This window comes from Papio anubis, chromosome 3 (genome assembly GCF_008728515.1).
Source record: "Papio anubis isolate 15944 chromosome 3, Panubis1.0, whole genome shotgun sequence".
Taxonomy (NCBI): Eukaryota; Metazoa; Chordata; class Mammalia; order Primates; family Cercopithecidae; genus Papio; species Papio anubis.
In genome coordinates this window covers 182,309,657-182,334,134 of record NC_044978.1, presented here as the reverse complement: position 1 = coordinate 182,334,134, position 24,478 = coordinate 182,309,657, and the positions used below count along the sequence as shown (strand labels likewise).

Genomic DNA, 24,478 nt, shown 5'->3' with positions numbered 1-24,478 from the left:
TTCTGTTTCTCATGTTCCCGCATGAGGAGAAGTGCATTTTGTATTAGCAAGGTGACTGTGCAGCTGTCACCAATTCACATTGCAGTTGGCTGGTCCCAGATTTCTTCAGAGTTGTGACCCTTTCATTTGGGGAGGCTTCACGTGCTGATTTCCAAAAGGGTTGTGCATGAACGTCTGTAGTTGCTAAAGTCAGCTTGGGTTTACTTTACATGTGTCGTAGAGCACACAGGCATCATGTTCCCTGTGGCGGTGTGCAGTGGGACAGATTGTTGTTCCTGACCTTGGCCGTGTAGCGTTTCTGGGATTTCTCTGACCAGCTGACTTGTGTTCATTCCCTCCGTCTCGATTTCTCATGGTGACTGGCGTTTTCCTTCAGTCTTTCCATTTTCAATTTGGGCTTGTTCTCAGACAAAATAATTCTTAAAGGACTGGTTTAAACTGACTGACTCTCTTCATACAAAGATTGCAGCTGCTGTTTATTGCCTTAGAGACACTGTGTTCTCTCCAGGGCACAAGAGTGTTGACATTTTTGCAGCTGGCTGTTATCCAACTTCTTACTGAAACATAAAAATTAAACATATATAGCCTAATGAAAATTTAAGATGGAAAATTTCGTCCCTGTTCATTTGTCACAGCTGCTGATGTCAGTTATGGTCTCTTGTGCCACACGTGGTAGTGGAAGAAATTGGCTGTGGGAGCCTTTCTCCTTGGGCCGGAACTGCCCATCACCAGTTACCAGGAGGCTAGGTTCTCAGGGCATCTGGGCCTTCAGCAGCTTGTGATCAGTGTCCTCCAGACGTAAACTATGATTTGAAAATCTCCATTGTTATCTTTTGGTTTATATTGTCTCTTTCTTGTGCCTTTTCTAAGTTGGTTAAAAAGAACAATGTGATTGTAGTCACTGTACCACAGTACTTCTTGGACCTTATGGGTTGGATCTTTATGGAACTAGGGCTGGTGAAGCCTCCTGCTGTCACATGGAGCAGATGGCTGAGTTACTTCACTAGAACCTCAGTTTTCTCATCTGTAAATGGTGCTGGTGGTCATCCTCAGGAGTGTGTGTGAGCATTGGCCCAGGCAGTGTCCTAGGTGCAGTGGGCCTGCAGGAAGCCCTAGGACTCTGCACCTTGTGGGTGCTGTTTGTACTTCCCTCTGGTGAGCTCCAGACTCTAGCACGTTACTTGTAATGTGTTGAAAAGACACCTGAATTTGGTAGTCCTGGACACTCTTCACTCATTGTAGGAAGTGAGATCACAGCGAGTTCCTACGGTTTTGCCTTCTGGAGGTTGCTGTGTGCCCAGGCTGAAGATGGACTCAGTGCATGTTTTTGTGGACCTTGGAGCATCTGTTTGCACTGACTTTGAATGTGCCAGTTCTTTTAATGCACCAGAAGATTATACATCTTAAGTAGTCTCTGTAGGCTAAAGCCTTGAAATCTGTTTAAAATTAATTTCAGTAAATTTTTCATTTGCCTGTTGCTTAGATGTCTTGCTAAAGCTGATGTTTAATTATGATCATTAGTGACCAGGCCATGACTGACCTTAAAGCAAAAAAAAATAGTCTTCTGTTACATAAGTGCCTTTAAAGTTTTGTTCAACTATTTCTGAAAATTTCAGCCCTAAGTTGAAAAAGCAAACACTAAACAGCTAAGGTTAAAAAAGCAAACACTAAACACCTAAGGTTGCCATCTGTACCCCTAAATTGTGTTGGCTTGGGAGGAGCAGAGAGACTAGTTTTATACTAGCACTCTTCAGGTCAAATGGAAACGTTATGTCAATCAGTCTGGTTAAATTTTTGTAGTTTCCTTGATATTTCTCCTTTCGGAGGTTTTTTTTGTTTGTTTTTTGTTCTTCCAGATGTTACATTGTGTTATGTTAATGTTAATTAACATTAGCAAATGTTAATCTTCCAAGCATTTTTGTCATGTTCAGGTTACTAAGACATGTTAGTAGCATGAATGATACTTAACTGATACTCTTTGTAAATGAAAGCAGTGATCTGTCCAGGAAATATCTGTGCTTAGTGACTGTTTACTCACCGTCCTTCACAATTGGATGACCTCACAGTGCCAATCTCTGCTTGTGTCAGTTGTAGTGATGATGAAGATGTTGCACCATTGTCAGCCAAATTTGCTGATATTTATCCATTGAGTAATTATGATGATACTGAGGTGGTGGCCAACATGAATGGAATCCACAGCGAATTGAATGGTGGCGGGGAAAACATGGCCCTGAAGGATGAGGTATGGACATGGCTTCTTCGTAGCAGCAATAAATGACATAAAATGACGGTCTGACATTTTAATTTTTTATATTACTCTGTTTTGAAAAGTGCAAATTACAAACGATTGTCTTTAAAGTCTCCTCAGATAAGCAGTACCAGTAGTAGTTCCTCAGAAGCTGATGATGAAGAAGCAGACGGCGAGAGTGGTGGAGAGCCCCCAGGGGTCCCGAAGGAAGATGGAGTGCTGAGAAGCAGGAGTCCCAGGACAGAGGAGAGCAAAGCAGACAGTCCACCCCCATCCTACCCAACACAGCAGGTAGGGCTTTGCTTTCTGTTTTGCCAAGTATCTCTTTTTCTGTGTATATTTTTTCTAAACGTGAACATTACTGAATACAGAAGCATTCTGTTTCCCATAATTTCTGAAGGTTAGAACTGAAGAGAATCAAGGCATACTTACAATCTCCATTTGAATCTTGTTTTTCTTGCTCAAATATCAATCTGGATTTCGCAACACCCCATAGCAGCTCTATGGAGGCCTTTTTTGTCTGTATAGAAGCAAAGAGAGGAGTTAAAAAAAATAGTGGAGTATTAAAATTTCAGGAAAGATTTGTTTTTCCTATTAATTATCTGTTTTTCTGTTAGCCAAAGGTGAGGGTACCTTATTAGCCTTTTTTCTCAGAATTTCATAAATAGATGCTTAACCAGTTTTTGGCCGGGCACAGTGGCTCACGCCTGTAATCCCAGCACTTTGGGAGGCCAAGGTGGGTGGATCACTTGAGGCCAGGAATCCAAGACCAGCCTGGCCAACGTGGCAAAACCCCGTCTCTACTAAAAATACAAAAATTAGCTGGGCATGGTGGTGGGCACCTGTAATCCCAGCTACTTGGGAGGCTGAGGCACGAGAATTGCTTGAACCCGGGAGGCAGAGGTTGCAGTGAGCCAGGATTGTGCCCCTGCACTTCAGCCTGGGCGACAAAGCAAGACTCTGTTTAAAAAATAATAATAATAATACAATAATAACAAGCAGTTTTTAAATGAAAGAACAAATGAAGGTCAAAGTGCTTGACTGATTTATTAGGTAATATAAATGTAACACTCAGATGGTAAAGATGATGTTGAAAGGTCTATCTGGGAAGTCTGACCACATCTCCTTACCAGCTTTTTCTTCTATGTGTAATGTTTTTGATGTCTTATCCAAGAAAACTTTGCCTAACACAACACTGTTTTCTTTTAGAAGATTTGTAATTTTAGTTCTTAGATTCTGTGGTCCATTTGACTCAACATTTGCTTATTGTGAGGTGAGGGTATAATTCACCTTTTCAGCATAGGTAGAGATCCAGTTGTCTCTGTACTGTTTTGTCAGAAGTACCCTATTGAATTGCCTTGGCCATTTATTGAAAATGAATGGACTATAAATGTAAGAGTTTATATTTGGACGTTCTATTCTGTTCATTTGATCTCTGTGTCGGTCCTTACACCCATAGTGCATTTGACAACTACTTTATGGTAAGTTTAGGAAAATGGGATAGGATCTGCCCTCCAGCTAGGTACACCTTTTTCTCTCTTTCTTTTTTTTCTTTGAGACGGAGTCTTCCTCTGTCACCCAGGCTGGAGTGCAGTGGCGCGATCTTGGCTCACTGAAACCTCTGCCTCCCAGGTTCAAGCAGTTCTTCTGCCTCAGCCTCCCGAGTACCTGGGACTACAGGTGCACACCACCACGCCCGGCTAATTTTTTGTATTTTTAGTAGAGACGGGGTTTCACTATACTGGCCAGGCTGGTCTCAAACTCCTGACCTCGTGATCCGCCCGCCTTGGCCTCCCAGAGTGCTAGGATTACAGGTGTGAGCCACTGCACCTGGCTGGTATACCTTTTTCAAAATCGTTTATGCTACTGAAAGTTCTTTGCATTCCCATATAAATTTTAGGATCTACTTGTCAACTTCTACAAAAAGCCTCCTTGGATCTTGATAGGGATTTCATTGAATTCTTAAATATATATTTAGAATTCTCTAGTGAAATCCTCTGGATGTGGTTGTGGTCTTTTATTTGTGGGATGATATAGATCAGTTTAGGGAGAATGGAATCCTAACAAAATTGAATCTTTTAATCTATGAATATGCTTTTTCTTTCCATTTATTTAAGTCATCTTTAATTTTTCTCAGCAGTTCTAAAAAATTTCCAGTCTTTGTGTCTGGAATATGTAAGTATTATGTGTTTTCATTCACAGTAAAAGGTATTTTCTAATTTTGATTTCCAACTGACCATTGGTAATACATAGAAATACAATTGGTTTTTTTATATTGGTCTTGTGTTCTGCAGCTTTACTAAACTTGTTTATTCTAGTAAGGTTGGTTTTTTTTTGTTGCTTTTTGATAGATTACTTTGGATTTTCTATGTACAAGATCATGTTGTCTGCAAATAAAGTTTTAGTTCTTCCTTTCCAATCTGGATGCAATGTTTTTAATTTCTCTTCCCTTCCCCTTCCCCTTCCCCTTCCTTTTCCCTTTCCCTTTCCCTTTCCCTTTTCTTTCTTTTCTTTCTTCTTTTTAAGAAACAGAATCTCGCCGGGCGCGGTGGCTCACGCCTGTAATCCCAGCACTTTGGGAGGCCAAGGCGGGCAGATCACAAGGTCAGGAGATCGAGACCATCCTGCCTAATACAGTGAAACCCCGCCTCTACTAAAAATACAAAAAATTAGCCGGGCGTGGTGGCAGGCGCCTGTACTCCAAGCTACTCGGGAGGCTGAGGCAAGAGAATGGTGTGAACCCGGGAGGCGGAGCTTGCAGTGAGCCGAGATCGTGCCACTGCACTCCAGCCTGGGCAACAGAGCGAGAATCCGTCTCAAAAAAAAAAAAAAGAAAGAAAGAATCTCACCCTGTCACCCAGGCTGGAGTGCACTGCTGCAGTCGTGGCTCACTGCAGCGTCAAATAGCTGAGCTCGAGCAGTCTTGCTCCCTCAGCCTCCCGAGTAGCTAGGACTACAGGTGTATTACAACTACAGGCATACGCCACCATGTCCAGCTTAAAAAAAAAAATTTTTTTTTTTTAGAGATAGGGTCTTACTATGTTGCCCAGGCTGGTCTTGAACTTCTGTCCTCAAGCGATCCTCCCATCTCAGCCTCCCAAAGCTTTAGGATTATCGGTGTGAGGCACCACACCCAGCCTGGATGCTTTTACTTTCTCTCTTTTTTTTTTTTTTTTTTGAGACGGAGTGGCGCTCTGTTGTCCAGGCTGGGCTGCAGTGGGGCTATCTCAGCTCACTGCAAGGTCTGCCTCCTGGGTTCATGCCATTCTCCTGACTCAGCCTCCTGAGTGCTTTTAATTTCTCGCTCTTGCCTTTTTGAGCTAGCTGGAAACTTAGTACAGAATAGAAATGTTGCAAGCAGACATCTTTGCCTTGTTCCCAGTCTTAGGGGAAAAGCATTTAATCTTTGACCACTCTTTAAATGTGATATCAGGTGCAGGTTTTTCATAGATGCCCTTTGGGTTGAGGAAATTCTATTCTACTCCTAATTTCTTGAGTTTTTTCATGATTTGAATATTGAATTGTATTGAATTATATTGAATATTGAATTGTTTGATTTTTCAAATGTCTTTTCTGCATATATTGCAATCCTGTGGTTTTTGTTTTTTATTTTGTTACCGTGGTGTGTCACATCAGTTGATTTAAGGATATTAAATCAACCTGTGGTCCTTGGGATAAATCCCACCTGGCGGTGGTATATAATCCTTTTCATATGTTCCTGAGTTGGTTTACTAATATTTTGTTAGGATTTTTGCATCTGTGATAATATTAATAAAATATATTGGTCTGTAGTTTCCTATCTCTGTGCTGTCTTTGTCTGACTTTGGTATCAGAGTAATACTGGCTTCATAGGATGAGTTAGGAAATGTTTTTTTCACCTGTTTTCTGAAGGAGTTTAAGATTGAGCGTTCTTAAATATTTGATAGAATTCACCAGCAAAATCCTATAGGCCTGGTCTCTTTTTGTGGGAAGATCTGTAATTACTAATTCAAGTTTCATGTGCTTGGAATAGGTCATTTCCAATTCTCTATTTCTTATTTGAGTGAATTTCAGTAATTTTTGTCTTTGTAGGAATTTATTCATTTATGTTGTCTAATTTGTTGGCATAAAGTTATTCTATTCTGTTGTAATCCTTTTTAATTCTGCAGTGCCTGCAGTGATGTTAATTCTTGATTTTGGTAATTTTATCTTCCTTTTAATGGCTTCAGTCACTTGGGCTAAAGATTTGTCAATTTCTCTGTTTTCTTTTCTGTGTTGTCGGTTTCCATTCTGAAATTCATTATTTCTTTCTATGTTCTTTGGGTTCGGCTTGCTCTTCCTTTTCTAGTTTGTTGAAACAAAAGCTTAGATTACTGATTTTAGAGCTTCCAAATTTATTGAGACTTGTATATGGCCTAACATATGGTTTACGTAGGCCGTGTTCTATGTGTACTTGAAAATAATTTCTATTTTGCTCTTGTTGTGTGGAGTGTTCAGTAAAGGAAAGTTTGATCAAGTTGGTTGATGGCATTGTTCAAGTCTTCTCTATTGTCTTGGTCTTTTCAGGCTGCCATATGAGGGCAGTAATCCCATTCCTGAGAGTAGAGCCTTCCAAAGTCCTTATCACCTAATACCAGCACTTTGGAGGTTAGGCTATCAACATAGGAATTGTGGAGGGGCACAGATACTCAGTTCATAGTACATGTTCTTACTGATTATCTGTCTGGTGGTTTTATCGGTTACTGAGAGAGGCATATTAAAGCCTTCAAGTTGAACTGTTGGATTATTTCCTTCTCCTTTCAGTTCTTCCTGGTTTTGGTTCATGCATTTGGGGGTGATGTTATTGAATTATTGTGATAGCTCCCCTGGTGTATTGCCCCTTTTGTCATTATAAAATGTTTGTCTACTAGTGTTGCTTAAAGTCCATTTTATTTGTTAATATAGCCACTCCACCTTCTTGGGTTACTGTGTACATGTTGTATTTTTCCATCCTTTTACTTTCAGTTTCTTTGCATCTTTGGATCTAAAATGTGTCTAACATCTTTTAGTTGGGCCTTGCGTTTTTATCCTGTGTATGTCAATATCTGCCTTTTAAAATATTAAACAAAATTTTTAGTGTACCATTTTAATTCTTTTGTTGATTCTTTTTTAAATTTTCTTAGCGGCTGCTGTAGGGTTACAGTATGCATCTCTTGTGAATGTTGGTGTAAAAAAAAGAAACAAAAATTAAAATACAACATGTGTCTCTTTTTTTCTTAGAGACAGGGTCTTGCTCTGTTACACAGGCTGTAATGTGGTGGCATCGTCAGAGCTCACTGCAGCCTCAAACTGCTGGGCTCAGGCAGTCTTCCTGCCTCAGCCTCCTTAGTAAGCTGGGACTATAGGCGTGTGCCACCATGACCGGCTAATTTTTTTAATTTTAGTAGAGACAGGGTCTCCCTGTGTTGCCCAAGCTTGTCTCAAACTGCTGACCTCCAGTGATTCTCCCGTCAGGAACTCGCGAAGTGCTAAGATTACACTTAACCACTGTACCCAGCCACAATATGCATCTTTTTTTTTGTTTTTTGATACAGAGTCTTGCTCTGTCACCCAAGCTGGAGTGCAGTGGTGCAGTCTTCGCTCACTGCAACCTCTGCTTCCCGGATTCAAGCAATTCTCCTGCCTCAGCCTCCCAAGTAGCTGGGATTACAGATGTGGATCACCACACCCCGCTAATTTTTGTATTTTTAGTAGAGACAGTGTTTTGCCACGTTGGCCAGGCTGGTCTCAATCTGGCCTCAAATGATCCGCCTACCTCAGCCTCCCAAAGTGCTGGGATTACAGGTGTGAGCCACCGTGCCTGGCCACAATATGCATCGTAATTTATCACAGTCTACTCCAGGTTACTACTGACTTAATTCCAGTAAAATATACAAACTTTTCTCCACAGTAGCTCCATATCCTTCTTCCTCCTTTGTGCTATTATTGTCCTATATATGATTACATTTGTATATGTTATAAATCAATAATATGTTTTAATTACTGCTTTATACAGTTTTATAATTTCTAGAGCAAATAAAAGAGAAAAATACATTTATATAGTGCCGGCCGGCTGGCCGGCCTGCCTGCCTGCCTTCCCTTCTTCCTTCCTTCCTTCCTTCTTTTCTTTCTTTTTCTTTTTTTTTTTTTTGTTTTGTTTTTGTTTTTGTTTTGTTTTGAGACAGAGTCACACTCTGTTGCCCAGGCTAGAGTGCAGTGGCACGATCTTGGCTCACTTCAACCTTCGCCTCCCAGGTTCAAGCAGTTCTCCTCCCTCAGCCACCCGAGTAGCTGGGATCACAGGCAAGCACCATGGCACCCGGCTAATTTTTGTATTTTTGGTAAAGATGACATTTCGCCATGTTGACCAGGCTGGTCTCAAACTCCTGGCTTCAGGTGACCTACCCGCCTTGGCCTACCAAAGTGCTGGGATTATAGGCGTGAGCTACCACGCCTGGCCTGTATTTATACAGTATTTTCTATTTGCTAGCTGGCTAGTCATTTCTGGCATTCTTCATTTTAAATTCTGCCAAATTTAAGTTACCATCTTGTTTTTACCTTCCTTTAATATGTCTTACAGGACTAGTTTGCTTGCAGTTAATTCTCTGTCTTTTTGTGTAAATGTCTTTATTTGGCCTTCATTTTAAAAAATAGACCGGGTACAGGGGTGGCTCACGCCCAGCACTTTGGGAGGCTGAGGCGAGTGGATCACCTGAGGTCAGGAGTTCGAGACTAGCCTGGCCAACATGGTGAAACCCCATCTCTTCTAAAAATACAAAAATTAGCCAGGCGTGCTATCATGTGCCTGTAATCCCAGCTACTTGGGAGGCTGAGGCAAGAGAATTACTTGAACCCGGGAGGCAGAGGTTGCAGCGAGACAAGATCGCGCCATTGTACTCCAGCCTGGGCGAGAAGTGAGACTCCGTCTCAAAAAATAAATAAATAAATAAATAAATAAATAATAGAATGGTTGTTTTTAGGAGTAGCTTTAGATTCACGACAAAGTTGAGTGAAAGGTACAGAGATATCCTATACTCAATGTCCCTACACAGAGCCTTCCCCACTATCAAATTCTACACCAGAGTGTTACTTTTGTTACAGTCATCAGGTGTCAGACTGTTAGAACAGTCAATTCTCTTGACAGCCTGGCTTTCTCAAGAAGGTGTTTTAGTAGGGTCTGGGGTCATCCTAGGGACTTGGCCTTGGGCTGCAGGAAGCCTTAGGTGGTCATTGTGTGCCAGAGTTCTGCAGCTCTCAGTATCTCTTTGTTTTTATCCATCTTAAGGTTCACTGAGCTTGGATCTGTAGATCAGTGTTTCTCATCACATTTGGGGAGTGGAATGTCCGGGTGTTATTATTTCCTTCGGGGCTGGGTTCTGCCTGTGCTGGAGTGGTTCGCTGCTCTCCACGGGCCTCTGAGCGTCTGCATACTTTCCCCTTGTCTCTTCTCTCTGTTGTTAGATCAGTTCCATTGCTCTTCTTCAAGTTCACAGATGATTTTTCTGCTTTTAAGTTTGCTTTTGAGCCCCTTTAGTGAAATTTTGGTTTAGCTATTGTACTCTTCACCTATAGAATTTATAGTTTACTGTTTTTTTGTTTCTCTTTTTTTATGGTAACTCCCTACATGTTGAATCTTTATTTTCATATTTTCCTTTAATTCTCTGAACATGTTATAACAGCTACTTTGACATCTTTGTGTGCTAATTTAATATCTGAACCCACTCCTGTTAACCGTTTGACTATTTACTTCCTGCTTATTGGTCACATAACTTTTTTTTCCAAACAAGGTCTTGTTCTGTCACCCAGGCTGAAGTGCAGTGGCATGATTACAGCTCACTGGAGCCTCGAGCCTCGAGCTCCTGGGCTCAAACAGTCCTCCCACCTCAGCCCCCCAAGTAGCTGGGACTATAGGCACACACCACCATGCCTGGATAGTTTTTGTACTTTTTGTAGAGATGGGATTTTGCCATATTGCCCAGTCTGGTCTTGAACGCATGGGCTCAAGTAATCTGCCCACTTCTGCCTCCCAGAGTGTTGGGATTATAGGCATAAGCCACTGCGCCCGGCCTAGGTCATACTTTTATCTTTGCTTGTCTCATAATTTTTTGTTGAAAACTGGACATTTTAAATAATGTAATGACTTTGCATTATCATTTTTTCCTTTGAGGGTCTTTTGTTGTCTTTTGTTTGTTTCTTTGTTTTTGTTATTTCCTGCGCTTCAGTTGCAGGATCTGTATCTCCCACATTATGTGGCTATGGATATCTCAGCTCACATCTTCTCTTCTGCTTTTTAGCTTGGCTTCGAGAGGTCTGCCCTTTGTCCACCTGGCTGATTGGCCAGCTGATGATTTGGGCGGGGGTTGCCCATGCACCTTGAATCCACAGGGGCTCCACTGTTGGTTGAGGCACTGTCAGCTGTGGGGTGAATGCGCTCAGCGCTCACAGCCAGTTCTCAAGCCCTTGTTGGCACCTTCCTCCAGCCCCTGAGGTGTCCTCAGTGCATGCTCTCCCGGTCAGCCGGCGAGTTGTGGACAGTTTAAGAAGCCCTTCTGTGGCACTCTCATTTCCAGGGTTCTCCCTATTAGATTTCTGTCTCCTCTGCCACTCACCCCAACTGGGACCTCAGTCTCACGGGAACAGAGCTGCAGGCTTCCCTATTTATTCCCTTCTGAGTTCACTGCTTTTACTGCTTCACCCTCTGCCTGACCAGGCTGCTGTTTTTGGCAGCAGGGTTGGTTTGCACTGGCATCCCTGCAGTCACAGAACTCCTGTGCCCGATGCAGACTGAGTCAGGGCGGAGTACAGGTGCAGGAAATGGAAAGGGTCCCAGACAAGAAAGTCTGGCGACTTGCTGTTCTTCCCTGAAGTTCTAGCTGATTTACATGAATAGATGTGTCTCAGTATTTTCCTTGGGCTGATTTCCAGAGCCTCAGAATGGTTGCCTTTGACAATTGTGTTCAGTTTTACATTTGCCCTGAGGGAAAGGAGCCACTGACCTCTTCGCTCCACCATATCCATAACCGGAAGTCACATCTCTGCTTTGTTTTGGAGAATCTGTGTGTAACCATTTAGAAGCAGTGTGAGCCCAGTGGAGCACGGCCATCCCCTCTCTACTCTGTCGTCTTCACCAGTTCCCTTGTCCCTGTTCACACGTGGGAAGTGAAATTTTCTGCATTAGGCATAGGATGCAGAACCAGTGGCTCTACCTGAGTCTGTCTGTGGAATGAGGTACACCTTTCCTCTCTGTGCAGCTTCTTCAGTCCCAGTCTCTTGGGGTCCCTCCTTTTCCTTGCATGGAAGGCCCTGGTCAACTCAGGGTGTCAGGAAAAGCCCACTTACCTTTGTATTTGCTTTGTAACTACTTGGCAGAATGTGACTGACTTTAATTCATACCATTTATTGTTTCACTAAATAGGTTTTTTTTTTTTCTTTCCTTTTAGGCTGAACAAGCTCCAAACACTTGTGAATGTCATGTTTGTAAACAAGAAGCTTCTGGACTGACACCATCTGCAATGGCAGCCGGAGCCCTTCCTCCTGGCCATCAGTTCATGAGCCCAGAGAAGCCCACACACCCTGCACTGCACCTTTACCCTCACATCCATGGACACGTGCCTTTGCACACTGTTCCACACCTGCCACGCCCCCTCATCCACCCCACCTTGTATGCAACGCCCCCCTTCACACACAGTAAGGTAAGTCAGGGCAAAAAGGGTCTGAAAGCTCACTCTTCCCTGAGATCTTGCAGGAGTACGTAGTCAAACAAACAGAAATCTGTGAATTAGCAAGTTGCGTAGGATAGCATCTGCTCTCAGTAGGAAGGTCTGCAAGGGTTTCCTTTCACCATAATCTCTTAAGCCCTGTAATTTTGAACCTTTACAGTTGTAACAATCATTAACAACAACTGTGAAGATCATAGTCCTTTTATTCAGAATTAAATAGAACAGAAGGATTTTTCAAGTGATACTTCTAACAGGTTAAACCTAGGGAATACTTCCACAGAAGACCAGTTATCTGCTTGTGATCTTCCAGGGCTTGCTCTTTTTCTTAACGTGATAGGTAAAATAATGTGAATATAACATGAGTCCTCTCACACTGGCTGGACTCCACAGGGTCTAAAATGACTATGCTTCTTTAGCATTTAGAAATACACAAGCCTAAATAAAGGAGGAGCCCTAAGCGTGATGCCACAGAAAATTATAACGCCCTGCAGGTTATGGAGCACTGGGGAGGGGAGGGTACAGACAGGAGAAGCTGCCAGAAACCCAGTGTGAAGAGCCCATTCAGGAAGTGGAGTGAGGATCTAGAAATAAGTTGATTTTTATGCATTTCTTCTAAGAGAACCTCATGTGTTTACTTAGTATCTTAGCCGTTACAGCGAAATTTTTAGGCTGGTTTCATTCTTTGGACCTTAGATAGCTTTTCCTCTCTAGTTATTTTGAGCTTACCTTTACTAGAATGACTCACTGTAATTCTGATTGTTTTCTTTTTTTTCTTTGTACCAGTTATTCTTGTCCAAAGGTAGCTCTGATCAATCAAAAATATAATTTATTTCAAACTCTAATTTATTATTTAAAACAATGATTTTAAGCTGGAACAGAAAGGGAGGAGGACATGACATGGAATGATTTTTTCCAAACACGTGTGTTTTCTCCCCTCCAGGGGTCACTGTGAAGTGGGGTACATGTAGCCCATAAGTGAGCTTTGTTGTCTGTTTGCTAGGGAGAGGCGCAGGTGGAAGATTAACAGACACAGGTTTAGAATAGAGTGTAATAAGTTTGTCACATCTATTGTAATTACTTGACACAACCATCCAAATTCATGCTTAAATTTTGTTAGATTGAATATTGCTCAGTTTGAACATTTAATGATGTCTTAATAATAGAATGCTTTTTAATAGCATTTTTCAGGTATATAGTCAGAACTAGGCTATCTTCATGGCCCGCCTGGTTTGTAGCCTGATTTTCTCTGGGTGTATGTGTAAAGTTAGGAAGTTTTTCACTCCTTGCTATTGCCTGAGTAGAGGTCTGTTACCTAGTTCCAAGAAAAGATAATATTCTGTTATATATTTTTGCTGGTGGAAGCTATTCAAGAATTAGTTCCTAAAAATACTCAAGTAAAATAGTAAAATTGATTATTACTAAAGACTGTGGGGCCCCTTTGGTTAAAAATTGATTATTTTTCCCTGGCTTTTGGCCTTTTCTCAGGAAATTAGAGATCTATGTATGGGTAAAAGAAGAAAAACATTTTAGGAGCATCATTTGTATCTATTATTTGTTCTTTTGATACCTGTTAAACTGTAATCATATAGAAAGATTAGAATAGAAAAGCAAATATGGATAGAAAAGCAATTATGGCGGTCAAGCCATATGCGGTAGAAGTCGTATAGAAATTTAGAAATTTATAACTAAATGTTATTTCTACCACTTTTGTCAACTGAAGACTATTCACTGATTCATTTAAAATATGTTACGTGGTGGCCATTATTATGTGGAAACATAAGATACAATTATCAAAATATTTCATTTGCATCTGGTATGAAAATGTTCATTACTATAAACAAACTTGAATTGTCACTTACCAGGTCTTACAAGATTAGTTTGTGTTATTTGACTTAGTTTGACTTAGTTGGATGCTGTGACCACATCTGTGCCTAAATGCATAATGCATTAGCAGCCCTGAAGGGGTCTCCTGGTCCACCAGCGAGTTGTGGACAGCTTAAAAAGCAAATGAGCTGTATCAGAATAGCACAGATTTCAGTGACATTGGAGGATGTTTCAGAAAGCAAACGAGCTGTATCAGAATAGCATGCATTTCAGTGATATTGGAGGAAGTTTCTTAGAGATAATCAACAGGAGGATTGTTGGGTAAGAAGTTCTGAATGTAGGGAGGCAGAAGGTGGGTGCTTAATGTGGAGGGGGCCTTGTGTGCTTCTGACCTGCCACTGTGTCTGCCATCACTTTTGCATTGTTGAGGCCTTAGGGAGTTCCTGCTGTGCTGCAGTCTCAGTTGTTGCCTTTTAAGACGTTATGTCATTGTAGTTGTAATTCTTTTAATTCATATTTTTGGCATTGTGGGTAAATATTTAGTACCTAAAATGTTTAGCATGAGTACTATGAAAAATTTATTTTCTGGCCAGTTGTAGTGGCTCACGCCTGTAATCCCAGCGCTTTGGGAGGCTGAGGTGAGAGGATTGCTTGAGCCTGGGAGCTCAAGACCAGGGCAACATAGTCCTGTCTCTACAAAAAAAAAAAAAAAAAATTCTTGAAATTAGAAAGACTTGAAGACTAATTTCTATTTTGAAGTGTCTTCATACCAGTGACATATTGAATTTATATATTGAGTATAAGTTATTTGAAAGTTCAAAGTAATTGCTGAGAAAAATACAGTAATGAAATACTACATAAAATAAAAACTGTAAGTGCCAGAGCATTTAATTTCCAAATATTTGGGGATCTCCCGACTATCTTTTTGTTACTGATTTCTACTTTAATTCCATTGTGATCTGAAAGCATACAGTGTATAATTTCTGTTTTTTTGAGTTTATTAAGGTATGTTTTATGGCCCAGAACATGGTCTGTCTTGGTGAATGTTCTATGTGAGCTTCAGAGGAATATGTGTTCTGCCATTGTTGGATGAAGTGGTCTTCAGATGTATGTTCGTTATGTCCAATTGATTGATGGTGCTCTTGAGTTCTGTCAGTCAGCAACTATGTTCTGACTGATTTTCTGTCTGCTGGATCTGTTCATTCTGATTGATGGCTCTTGAAGACTTCCATTGTAATAATGGATTCATCGGTTTCTCCTTGCACAGTTCTATCAGGTTTTGCCCTACAAAGTTTGATGCTTTGTTGTTAGCAGCACACACATTGAGGATTGTTATGTCTTCTAGGAGAATTGACCCTTTATCATTATGTAATGCTCCTCATTACCACTGGTAACTTCCCTTGCTCTGAAGTCTGCTCTGCCTGAAATTAATATAGCTCCTCCAGCTTTCTTTTGGTTAGTGTTAGCATGGTATATCTTCCTTCATTGCTGTACTTTTTGAAAAGATTTATTATAGTAACATATGCATAATATAAAATTTACAATCTTAACCATTTTTAAGTGTAGAATTCAGTGGTCCATCTCCATAACTCTTTTCATCTTGTAAAACTGGAGGTTTTTACCCACTAAACAATAACTCCACTTTCCCCCAACCCTGGGCGTCGATCATTCTACTTTATGTCTTTATGATTGTGACTATTCTGAGTACCTCATGTACATAGAATTGTACAGTATTTCTCTTTTTGTGACTGGCTTATTTCATTTCACTTAATGTCCTCAGCATTTATTCATGTTGTCGCATATTGCAGAATCTCCTTCCTTTTTAAGGCTAAACAATACTCATCATATGGCTGTACCCTATTTTGCATCTCCGTCAGTGAACACTTGAGTTGTTTCCATACAGTAGCTACTATGAGCAGTGCTGCTGCAAACATGAGTGTGCAAATATTTCAGGACCCTGCTTTCAGTTGTTTGGGGTGTGTACCCAGAAGTGGAATGTATAGATCGTATGGTAATTGTAGTTGTAATTTTTGGAGGAACTGCCACCGTTTCCTACGGCGGCTGCACCATTTTACATTCCACCAGCAGTGCACAAGGGTTTCAGTCTCTCCACATCCTCATTATCACTTGTTCTTTTCAGTTTTGCTTTTTTAATAGTAACCATCCTCATGGATGTAAGGTGGTATCACATTGTAGGGCTTTTTTTCTTGTGTAAATGACCGTAGACACATCGTAGTTTTGATTTGCATTTCCTTAGTGTTTAGTGATGTTGGCATCTTTTCATGTGCTCACTGACTGTTCGTGTATCTTCTTTGGAGAAACGTCTGCTCAAGTCCTTTGCTCGTGTGTGGATCAGGTTTGTTATTGCTGTTGCATTTTAGTTGTCTCTGGATTCCGGATATTCGTCCGTTATCAGATAGATGATTTGCAAGCATTTTCTCCCATTCTGTGGCTTGACTTTTGACTCTGTTGATAGTGTCTGTTGATGCACAGCGGTTAACAGTTTTTGATGCAGTACGATTTGTCTGTTCTTTGTTGCCTGTGCCTTTGGCGTTACATCCAGTAAATCATTGCCAAATCCAACGTTGTGAAGCTTTTGCCCTCTGTTTTCTTCGAATAGTTTTGTTCTTTGCTTACATTTAGGTCAGTAATCCATTTTTTAGTTCATTTTAAAATATGGTGTTAGGTAAGGGTGCAACTTCATTCTTTTGCATGTGGATATTCAGTTGTCCCAGTACCATTTGTTAAAAAGACTGCCCTTTCCCTATTGAAGGATCTTGCCATCCTTGTCAAAAATCATTTGACCATATATCTGAAGTTTCATTTTTGGGCTTTCTGTTCTGTTCCATTTGTCTGTATGTCATGCTGATACCACATTGTTTTGATTGCTATATCTTTGCAGTAAGTTTTGAAATCAGGAAGTGTGAGTCCTGAGTCCACCAGGTTTGGTGGTTTTTGTTTTTTGTTTTTTGTGTAAAGATCGTTTGGGTTGGCCGAGCGCAGTGGCTCACACCTGTAATCCCAGCACTTTGGGAGGCCAAGGCGGACGGATCACGAGGTCAGGAGATTGAGAACACCCTGGCTAATACAGTGAAACCCCGTCTCTACTAAAAATACAAAAACTTAGCTGGGCGTGGTGGCGCATGCTGCAGTCCCAGTTACTCGGGAGGCTGAGGCAGGAGACTGGCGTGAACCCAGGAAGCGGAGCTTGCAGTGAGCCGAGATCGCGCCACTGCACTCCAGCCTGGGCAACAAGAGGAAAACTCTGTCTCAAAAAAAAAAAAAAAAAAAAGATTGTTTGGCTTATTCAGGATCCTAAGAGATTCTATATGAATTTAGGATGGATTTTCTATTTCTTCAAGATATATCATTGGGATTTTGATAGGGGCTGCGTTGAATCTGTAGATCACTTTCGGTAGTGTGTACACTCTAACAGTATTGTCTTCTAATCAATGAATATGGTATGTGTTTTCAATTTTTTTTTTTTTAATTTCTTACAGCAATGTTTTGTAGTGTTTGTTTGAGACAGTCTCCCTCTGTTACCCAGGCTGGAATGCAGTGGCATGATCCCGGCTCACTGCAACCTCCACCTCCTGGGTTCAAGCAGTTCTCCTGCCTCAGCCTAGAGATGGAGTTTCACCGTGTTAGCCAGGATGGTCTAGATCTCCTGACCTCATGATCCGCCCGCCTTGGTCTCCCAAAGTGCTGGGATTACAGGCGTGAGGCACTGTGCCCGGCCTGTTTTGTCAGTTTTTTAATTTTTATTTTATTTTATTTTTTTTGAGACAGAGTCTCGGTCTGTCGCGCAGGCTGGAGTCCAGTGGCGCCACCTCGGCTCACTACAAGCTCTGCCTCCCGGGTTCACGCCATTCTCCTGCCTCAGCCTCCCGAGTAGCTGGGACTACAGGCGCCCGCCACCACGCTTGGCAAATTTTTTTGTATTTTTAGTAGAGACGGGGCTTCACTGTGTTAGCCAGGATGGTCTGTATCTCCTGACCTCGTGATCTGCCCACCTCGGCCTCCCAAAGTGCTGGGATTACAGGCGTGAGCAACCGTGCCCGGCCTGTAGTTTTTATGGTACAACTCTTTCACTTCTTTGGTTAATTCCTGTTGGTGTTTTGTTTTGGTTTGGTGTTTTTTTGAGACAGAATCTCATTCTGTTGTCTACACTGGAGTGCAGTGGCATGATCTTGGCTCACTGCACCCTCCACCACCCAGGTTCAAGTGATTCTCCTGTGTCAGCCTCTGGAGTAGCAGTGATTACAGGCACGCGCCTCCATACCTGGCTAATTGGCTAATTGGCTAACGCCTGGCTAATACTGGGATTACAGGCATGAGCCACTGTGCCCAGCCCTAAATTATTATTTTTGATGTGTTTTGAATGGAGTTGTTTTCATAATTTCCTTTTCTGACTGACCATTGTTAGTGTATAGACAAGCAGCTGATTTTCGAGTGTTGATTTTGTATCTTCCTACTTTGCTGAATTCATCTATTCTAAGAGACTTTTTTTGTGGAATCTTTAGAGTTTTCTACATGTAAAATCATACCATCTACAAAGAGAGATAATTTTACTTCTTCCTTTCCAGTTTAGATGCCTTTTATTTTTCTTGCCTATTTGCTCTGGCTGAAATTTCTAATACTATGTTGAATAGAAGTGGTGAAAGCAGGCATCCTTGCCTTGTTCCTGTTACTTAAGGAAAAGCTTTCATTTGTTCACCATTGTTTGCTGTGGGTTTTTCATATATGGCTTTTATTATGTTTTGGTAGTTTTCTTTCTATTCCTAGTTTGTTGGGTATTTTTGTTATGAAAGGGTGTTGAGGCCGGGCGCGGTGGCTCACGCCTGTAATCCCAGCACTTTGGGAGGTCAAGGCGGGCGGATCACGAGGTCAGGAGGTCGAGACCATCCTGGCTAACACGGTGAAACCCCGTCTCTACTAAAAATACAAAAAAATTTGCCGGGCGTGGTGGGGGGCGTCTGTAGTCCCGGCTATGCGGGAGGCTGAGGCAGGAGAATGGCCTGAACCCGGGAGGCGGAGCTTGCAGTGAGCCGAGATCGCGCCACTGCACTCCAGCCTGGGCGACAGAGCAAGACTTCGTTTCAAAAAATAATAATAATAAAAGGGTGTTGAATTTTGTCACATGCTTTTTCTGCACCAGTTTTGATGATCTTTGGCGTTTTCCAGTCTGTTAATGTGGCATGTTAACATTGATTACTATTTATACATTGAATCATCCTTGCATTCTGGGAATAACTCCCACGTGGTCATGGTGTATGAATCTTTTAATATGCTGCTGAATTCAGTTTGCTAGTATTTTGTTGAGGATGTTTGCATGAATGTTCATAAGCGATACTCATTTGTAGTTTTTTTGGTTTGTTTTGTTTTTGAGACAGAGTTTCGCTCGTTACCCAGGCTGGAGTACAATGACGCGATCTTGGCTCGCTGCAACCTCCGCCTCCCAGGTTCATGCGATTCTCCTGCCTCAGCCTCCCGAGTAGCTAGGATTACAGGCATGCGCCACCAGGCCTGGCTAATTTTGTATTTTTAGTAGAGACGGGGTTTCTCCATGTTGGTCAGCTGATCTGGTACTCCCAACCTCGATCCGCCACCTTGCCCTTCCCAAGTGCTGGGATTACAGGCTTGAGTTGCTGTGCCCGACCCTATAGTTTTTCTTACAGTGTCTTTGGCTTTGGTATGGGGATATGCTCAGGACACGAGTTAGAAAGTGCTCACTTCTCTTCAGTTTTTTGGAAACTTTGAGAAAGATTGATATTAATTCTTTAAATGTTTGGTAGAATTGACCAGTGAAGCATCAGGTCTACGGCTTTTCTTTATTGGGTGATTTTTTTTTTTTTTTTTTTTTTTTTTTTTTTTGAGACGGTGTTTTGCTCTGTCACCCAGGCTGGAGTGCAGTGGCACAATCTCCACTCACTGCAACCTCCGCCTCTCAGATTCAAGCGATTCCCTAGCCTCAGCCTCCAAAGTAGCTGGAACTACAGGCACTTGCCACCACACCCAGCTAATTTTTGTATTTTTAGTTGAGACAGGATTTTGCCATGTTGGCCAGGTTGGTCTCAAACTCCTGACCTCAGGTGATCTACCTACCTCGGCCTCCCAAAGTGCTGGGATTATAGGCATGAGCCTCTGCACCCAGCCTATTGGGTGATTTTTGTTTACCAATTCAATCGCTTTACTAGTTATAGGTCTGTTCAGACTTTTCTATTTCTTTATGATTTCATCTTGATAAGTTTTGTGTTTCTAAAATTTTTTTCATTTCATCTGTTTTATCCAGTGTGTTAGTGTACAGTTGTTCATAATACTTTCTTTTTCTTTGAAACAGCGTCTCACTCTGTCACCCAGACCAGGAGTACAGTGGTATGATCATAGCTCATTGCAGCCTCAAACTTTTGGGCTCAAGCATTCCTCCTGCCTCAGCCTCGCAATAGCTGGGACTACAGGCATGTGCCACCACTCCCAGCTAATTTTTTTTTTATTGTTTTGGACTCTACCAAAGAGAAGACAGGGTCTCACTATGTTGCCATCTGGACTGAAACTCCTGGGCTAAAGCAGTCCTCCTACCTCAGCCTACCAAAGTGCTGGGCTTATAGGCGTGAGTTACCAAGCCCAGCCAATACTTACTTTTTTTATGTTTTTGAGATGGAGTCTCTCTGTGTCGCCCAGGCTGGAGTGCAACGGCACCGTCTTGGCTCACTGCAAGCTCCGCCTCCCGGGTTCATGCCATTTTCCTGCCTCAGGACTACAGGCACCCGCCACCATGCCTGGCTAATTTTTTTGTATTTTTAGTAAAGACAGGGTTTCACCATGTTAGCCAGGATGGTCTCGATCTGCTGACCTCGTGATCCGCCCACCTCGCAAAAGGCTGGGATTACAGGCGTCAGCCACCTCGCCCAGCCAACTTCTCTGGGTTTTCATATGCAAAGCAGGTTTCTTACAGACATGTGTAGTTGTGTGTGTTTGTTATTTTTAGAGATGGAATCTTGCTATGTTACCCAAGCTGGACTTGAACTCCTAGGCTCAAGCAATCCTCCCACCTTGGTCTCCTGAGTACCTGCGACTATAGGCACATGCCACCATGCTTGTTGTTTTTTGATATACTCTGATAATCTTTGTCTTTTCATTGGTGTATTTGACTATTCACATTTAAAGTGATTTTTTAATGTGTTTAGATGAATATCAGCCATGTTTGTAATTGTTTCCTATTCATTATGAGTCTTTTCTGCCTTCTCTACTTTTAATTAAGCATTTTATGATTTTTATCTCCTCTTATTATATCAATTTTATTTATATTTTTTAAAATTTCTGCAGTTGCCCTAGTGTTTACAATATACATTTTGAACTAATCTAAGTCCCTTTTCAACTAACTAATGTAAAACAGGTAACATTTAACAGATTACTCCCGACCCCTCCCTATTCCCTGTGACATTGCTGTCATTATTTTCACTTATCCGCATGTTAATCACCCGGTACAGTGTTGATGATTACTTTCAACAGTTATCTTTTAGATTAATAGGAAGAAGAAGATACTTTACTTTGGCTTTACTCCTTCTCTAGTATTCTTCCTTTCTTTCTGTAGATCCACATTTCTGACCTTCTGTCTGAAGGAAATCTTTTGACATTTCTTGCAGGGCAGGTCTGCTGGTGATGAGCTCCCTCAGTTTTTGTTTGTCTGAGGAAGTCTTTATTTCTCCTTCACTTTTGAAGGATAATTTCGCTGGACACATAATTCTAGGTTGGTAGTTTTTTTCTTTGAACACTTTAGATCTGTTTAACTTCCCTCTGTCCTTGCTGGCATGGTTTCTGGTTTCTGACAAGGTGTCCTCTGGAATTCTTTCCCTGTTCTTCTGTAGGTCCACTCGCCCCCACCCAGCTGCTTTCAAGATTTTCTCTTTTTGTTGTTGTCGTTGTTGTTTTTTGTTTTTTTGAGATGGAGTCTCACTCAGCCACCCAGGCTGGAGTGCAGTGGCACGATCTCGGCTCACTGCAACCACTGTCTCCAGGTTCAAGTGATTCTCCCATCTCAGCCTCCGGAGTAGTTGGGATTACAGGCACCCACCATCATGCCCGGCTAATTTTTGTATTTTAGTAGAGACGAGGTTTCACCATGTTGGCCAGGCTGGTCTTGAACTCCTGACCTCAGGTGATCTGCCCACCTTGGCCTCCCATAGTGCTGGGATTACAGATGTGAGCCACGGCACCTGGCCAAGATTTTCTCTTTTTCTTTGGTATTCTGCAGGTTGAATAGAATATGCCTTCATGTAGCTTTGGGGGTATTTATTCTACTTGATGTTCTCTGAATTCCTTGGATCTGTGCTGTCAGTTGTTAATTTTGGAGACTTTTCAGCTATTACTAGTTCAACTGTTTCTCTAGTCTCTCCTTCCAGCATTCCACTTACCAGGTGTTATATCTTTCCAAACTGTCCCGCAAGTTTTGGATGTTTTGTTCTATTGGGGGGATTGTTTCTAGTTTTGTTTTTAATTCTTGTTTCTCTTTGCCTTGCAGTATGGGAAGTTTCTGCTGACATATCTTGCAGCTCCCTGACTCTTTCCTTGACCGTGTCGTCTCCTGATGAGCCCATCACTGATAGTCTTCGTTTCTCTTACATTGTTTTTATTGCCAGCATTTCTTTCTATCTGTCTGCTCACACGGCCCCCTTGTTCTTGCATGCTGTCTACTTTTTCCATTAGAGCCTTTAGCCTACCAATCATTTTCAATTTCCTGTTTGATAATTGCCATCCATGTTATCTCCGTGTTCCTGCAAGCGTTCAGTTGTCTTTCTCAGCCTCTGATGAGATTGGTGTTAGACTTTCTTCTGTTCTGCATCCCTGACACTCTCTTGCAGGTTTCTCATCTCCTTATCTCTCAGTGCAGTGTTCTGAGGACTTTTTTGGGATCAGTCCTCCAGTTAAGTGATTCTGTAGTGGTGCCTAGCCTGCCACTTAAGTTCTAATTCCGACCATATTTATATATTTAAATATATTTAATTTACTTTTTTTTTCAAAGATATCTAGTAGCTTTTTATATTCTCTTGTTCCTTGTTTTTTTCTTTCTTTCTTTCTTTCTTTAAGCATTTTACACATAGTTACTCTGTGTTTGAAACCTTGAGCATCCAGATTCGTTTTCTGCTGCTGTCACCTGTGGTATATTATTTCCTTGTGCGGACGGATTCTATTAGGAGGTTATGTTTTGCTCAGCTTACTCTGTGAGAACCCAGAGGCCTCCATAGTGGATGCTTCCCTATGAGGGCTGGCATCTGCTGGTGCGAGAGCTACCTGAGACCTGGGCTCCTCTCAAGGGTCTCCAGACTGCGGCCCCCACACGTCACTGTGGCAATGGTGTGCGGCCATTCCTTCCCCTCACCTCCACTTCGCTTCTCTCATCACCTCCTAATACTTCTTTTCGACCTTTGCCTTTGTTGATGGCAGTTGGTTACCAAAGTGTTCAGTGTCATTTCTCTCAGATCTAGAGCTAAGTAGCCCCTCTTACCCGACAAAGCCCAGACCAGGGGGGAAGAATGGCCTTCTTCAAGCGAAGAGCAAAGCAGAGCAGGTGTGGCTGCACCTCGCTGCTCCTCCCACCTGCTGTCCACGTGGCCTAGGAGTAGGAATCACGACTACAGGGCCTGAATCTATACTGGAACCCAAGTCATGGGACTTTGAATCCTGAGTCTTTTTCATCCAACATGGAGGATGTACTGTAAAACAGTTGATGTACTAAGAAAGGGCCTAGGCCGGGCGCGGTGGCTCACGCCTGTAATCCCAGCACTTTGGGAGGCCGAGGCGGGTGGATCACGAGGTCAGGAGATCGAGACCATCCTGGCTAACACGGTGAAACCCCGCCTCTACTAAAAATGCAAAAAATTAGCTGGGCGAGGCGGCGGGCGCCTGTAGTCCCAGCTACTCGTGAGGCTGAGGCAGGAGAATGGCGTGAACCCGGGAGGCGGAGCTTGCAGTGAGCCGAGATCGCGCCATTGCACTCCAGCCTGGGCGACTAAGCGAGACTCTGTCTCAAAAAAAAAAAAGAAAGGGCCTAGAAGTGAGGACAGGGATGTCTCAAAGTCTCCACTGAGAACTTTGCAGTGGAGCATTTGCAGTGGCCACTGGGTTCTGGCCCTCCGGAGTTCGGTGTATCAAGTGGAGCCTGGTGACGTGGTGCAAGAGGAGGACCGGGTGCCAAGTAGCCTTGGGTCCCTTGTTAGCTTCGAGGGCCAGGGTGTGTCTTTACACTCCCTCTCTAGGTTACTTTGAGACTTAAGTAAAACCACTGGAAAAGCATTTAATACAATTAAAACACGATTCGGTTAAATACAGTTTAAAGTACAAGTTCAGATTTAGATTGGAGATGTAAAGCTATGTGGACAATGGGGTCATAAATAGGTTGCAATTTGGGGATCACATTGTGATCTTTGACTTGCATGTTCTTTTAGAGCTGAGATTCCGCTCTTCCAGCCTGAAAACTGGCACAGCCAAAGCAAAGGTGGTCGTTCGCCTCTTTACCATCTCTGGGAGAAACACCAAGAAACCTAAGTTAAGCAGAGAGGTCGTCATCTTAACCTTTTCGTTACCTGGGATACAGCTGGAACTCATTTTTGCTCGGATGCTTAGTGTTGGGAACCTCTCACGTGTGGGCCTCGTGACTCAGTCTGCGGCTCTTCTCGTGTCTTGCACCCAC

The 24,478-nt window shown here is 42.3% G+C and overlaps 1 protein-coding gene across 6 annotated transcripts in view; it reads left to right on the top strand.

The window, feature by feature from the left end:
• The window catches only part of FAM193A (family with sequence similarity 193 member A), a 198,337-nt gene that overhangs the window by 123,902 nt on the left and 49,957 nt on the right, over positions 1-24,478 (top strand). For all 6 annotated transcript variants that reach the window (XM_021938200.2, XM_017955690.3, XM_021938199.2 and 3 more), the window contains 3 exons: positions 2,089-2,242; positions 2,360-2,539; positions 11,686-11,937. In XM_021938200.2, the coding sequence (XP_021793892.1) occupies positions 2,089-2,242; positions 2,360-2,539; positions 11,686-11,937 (586 nt within the window). The remainder of the gene's footprint in view (positions 1-2,088; positions 2,243-2,359; positions 2,540-11,685; positions 11,938-24,478) is intronic.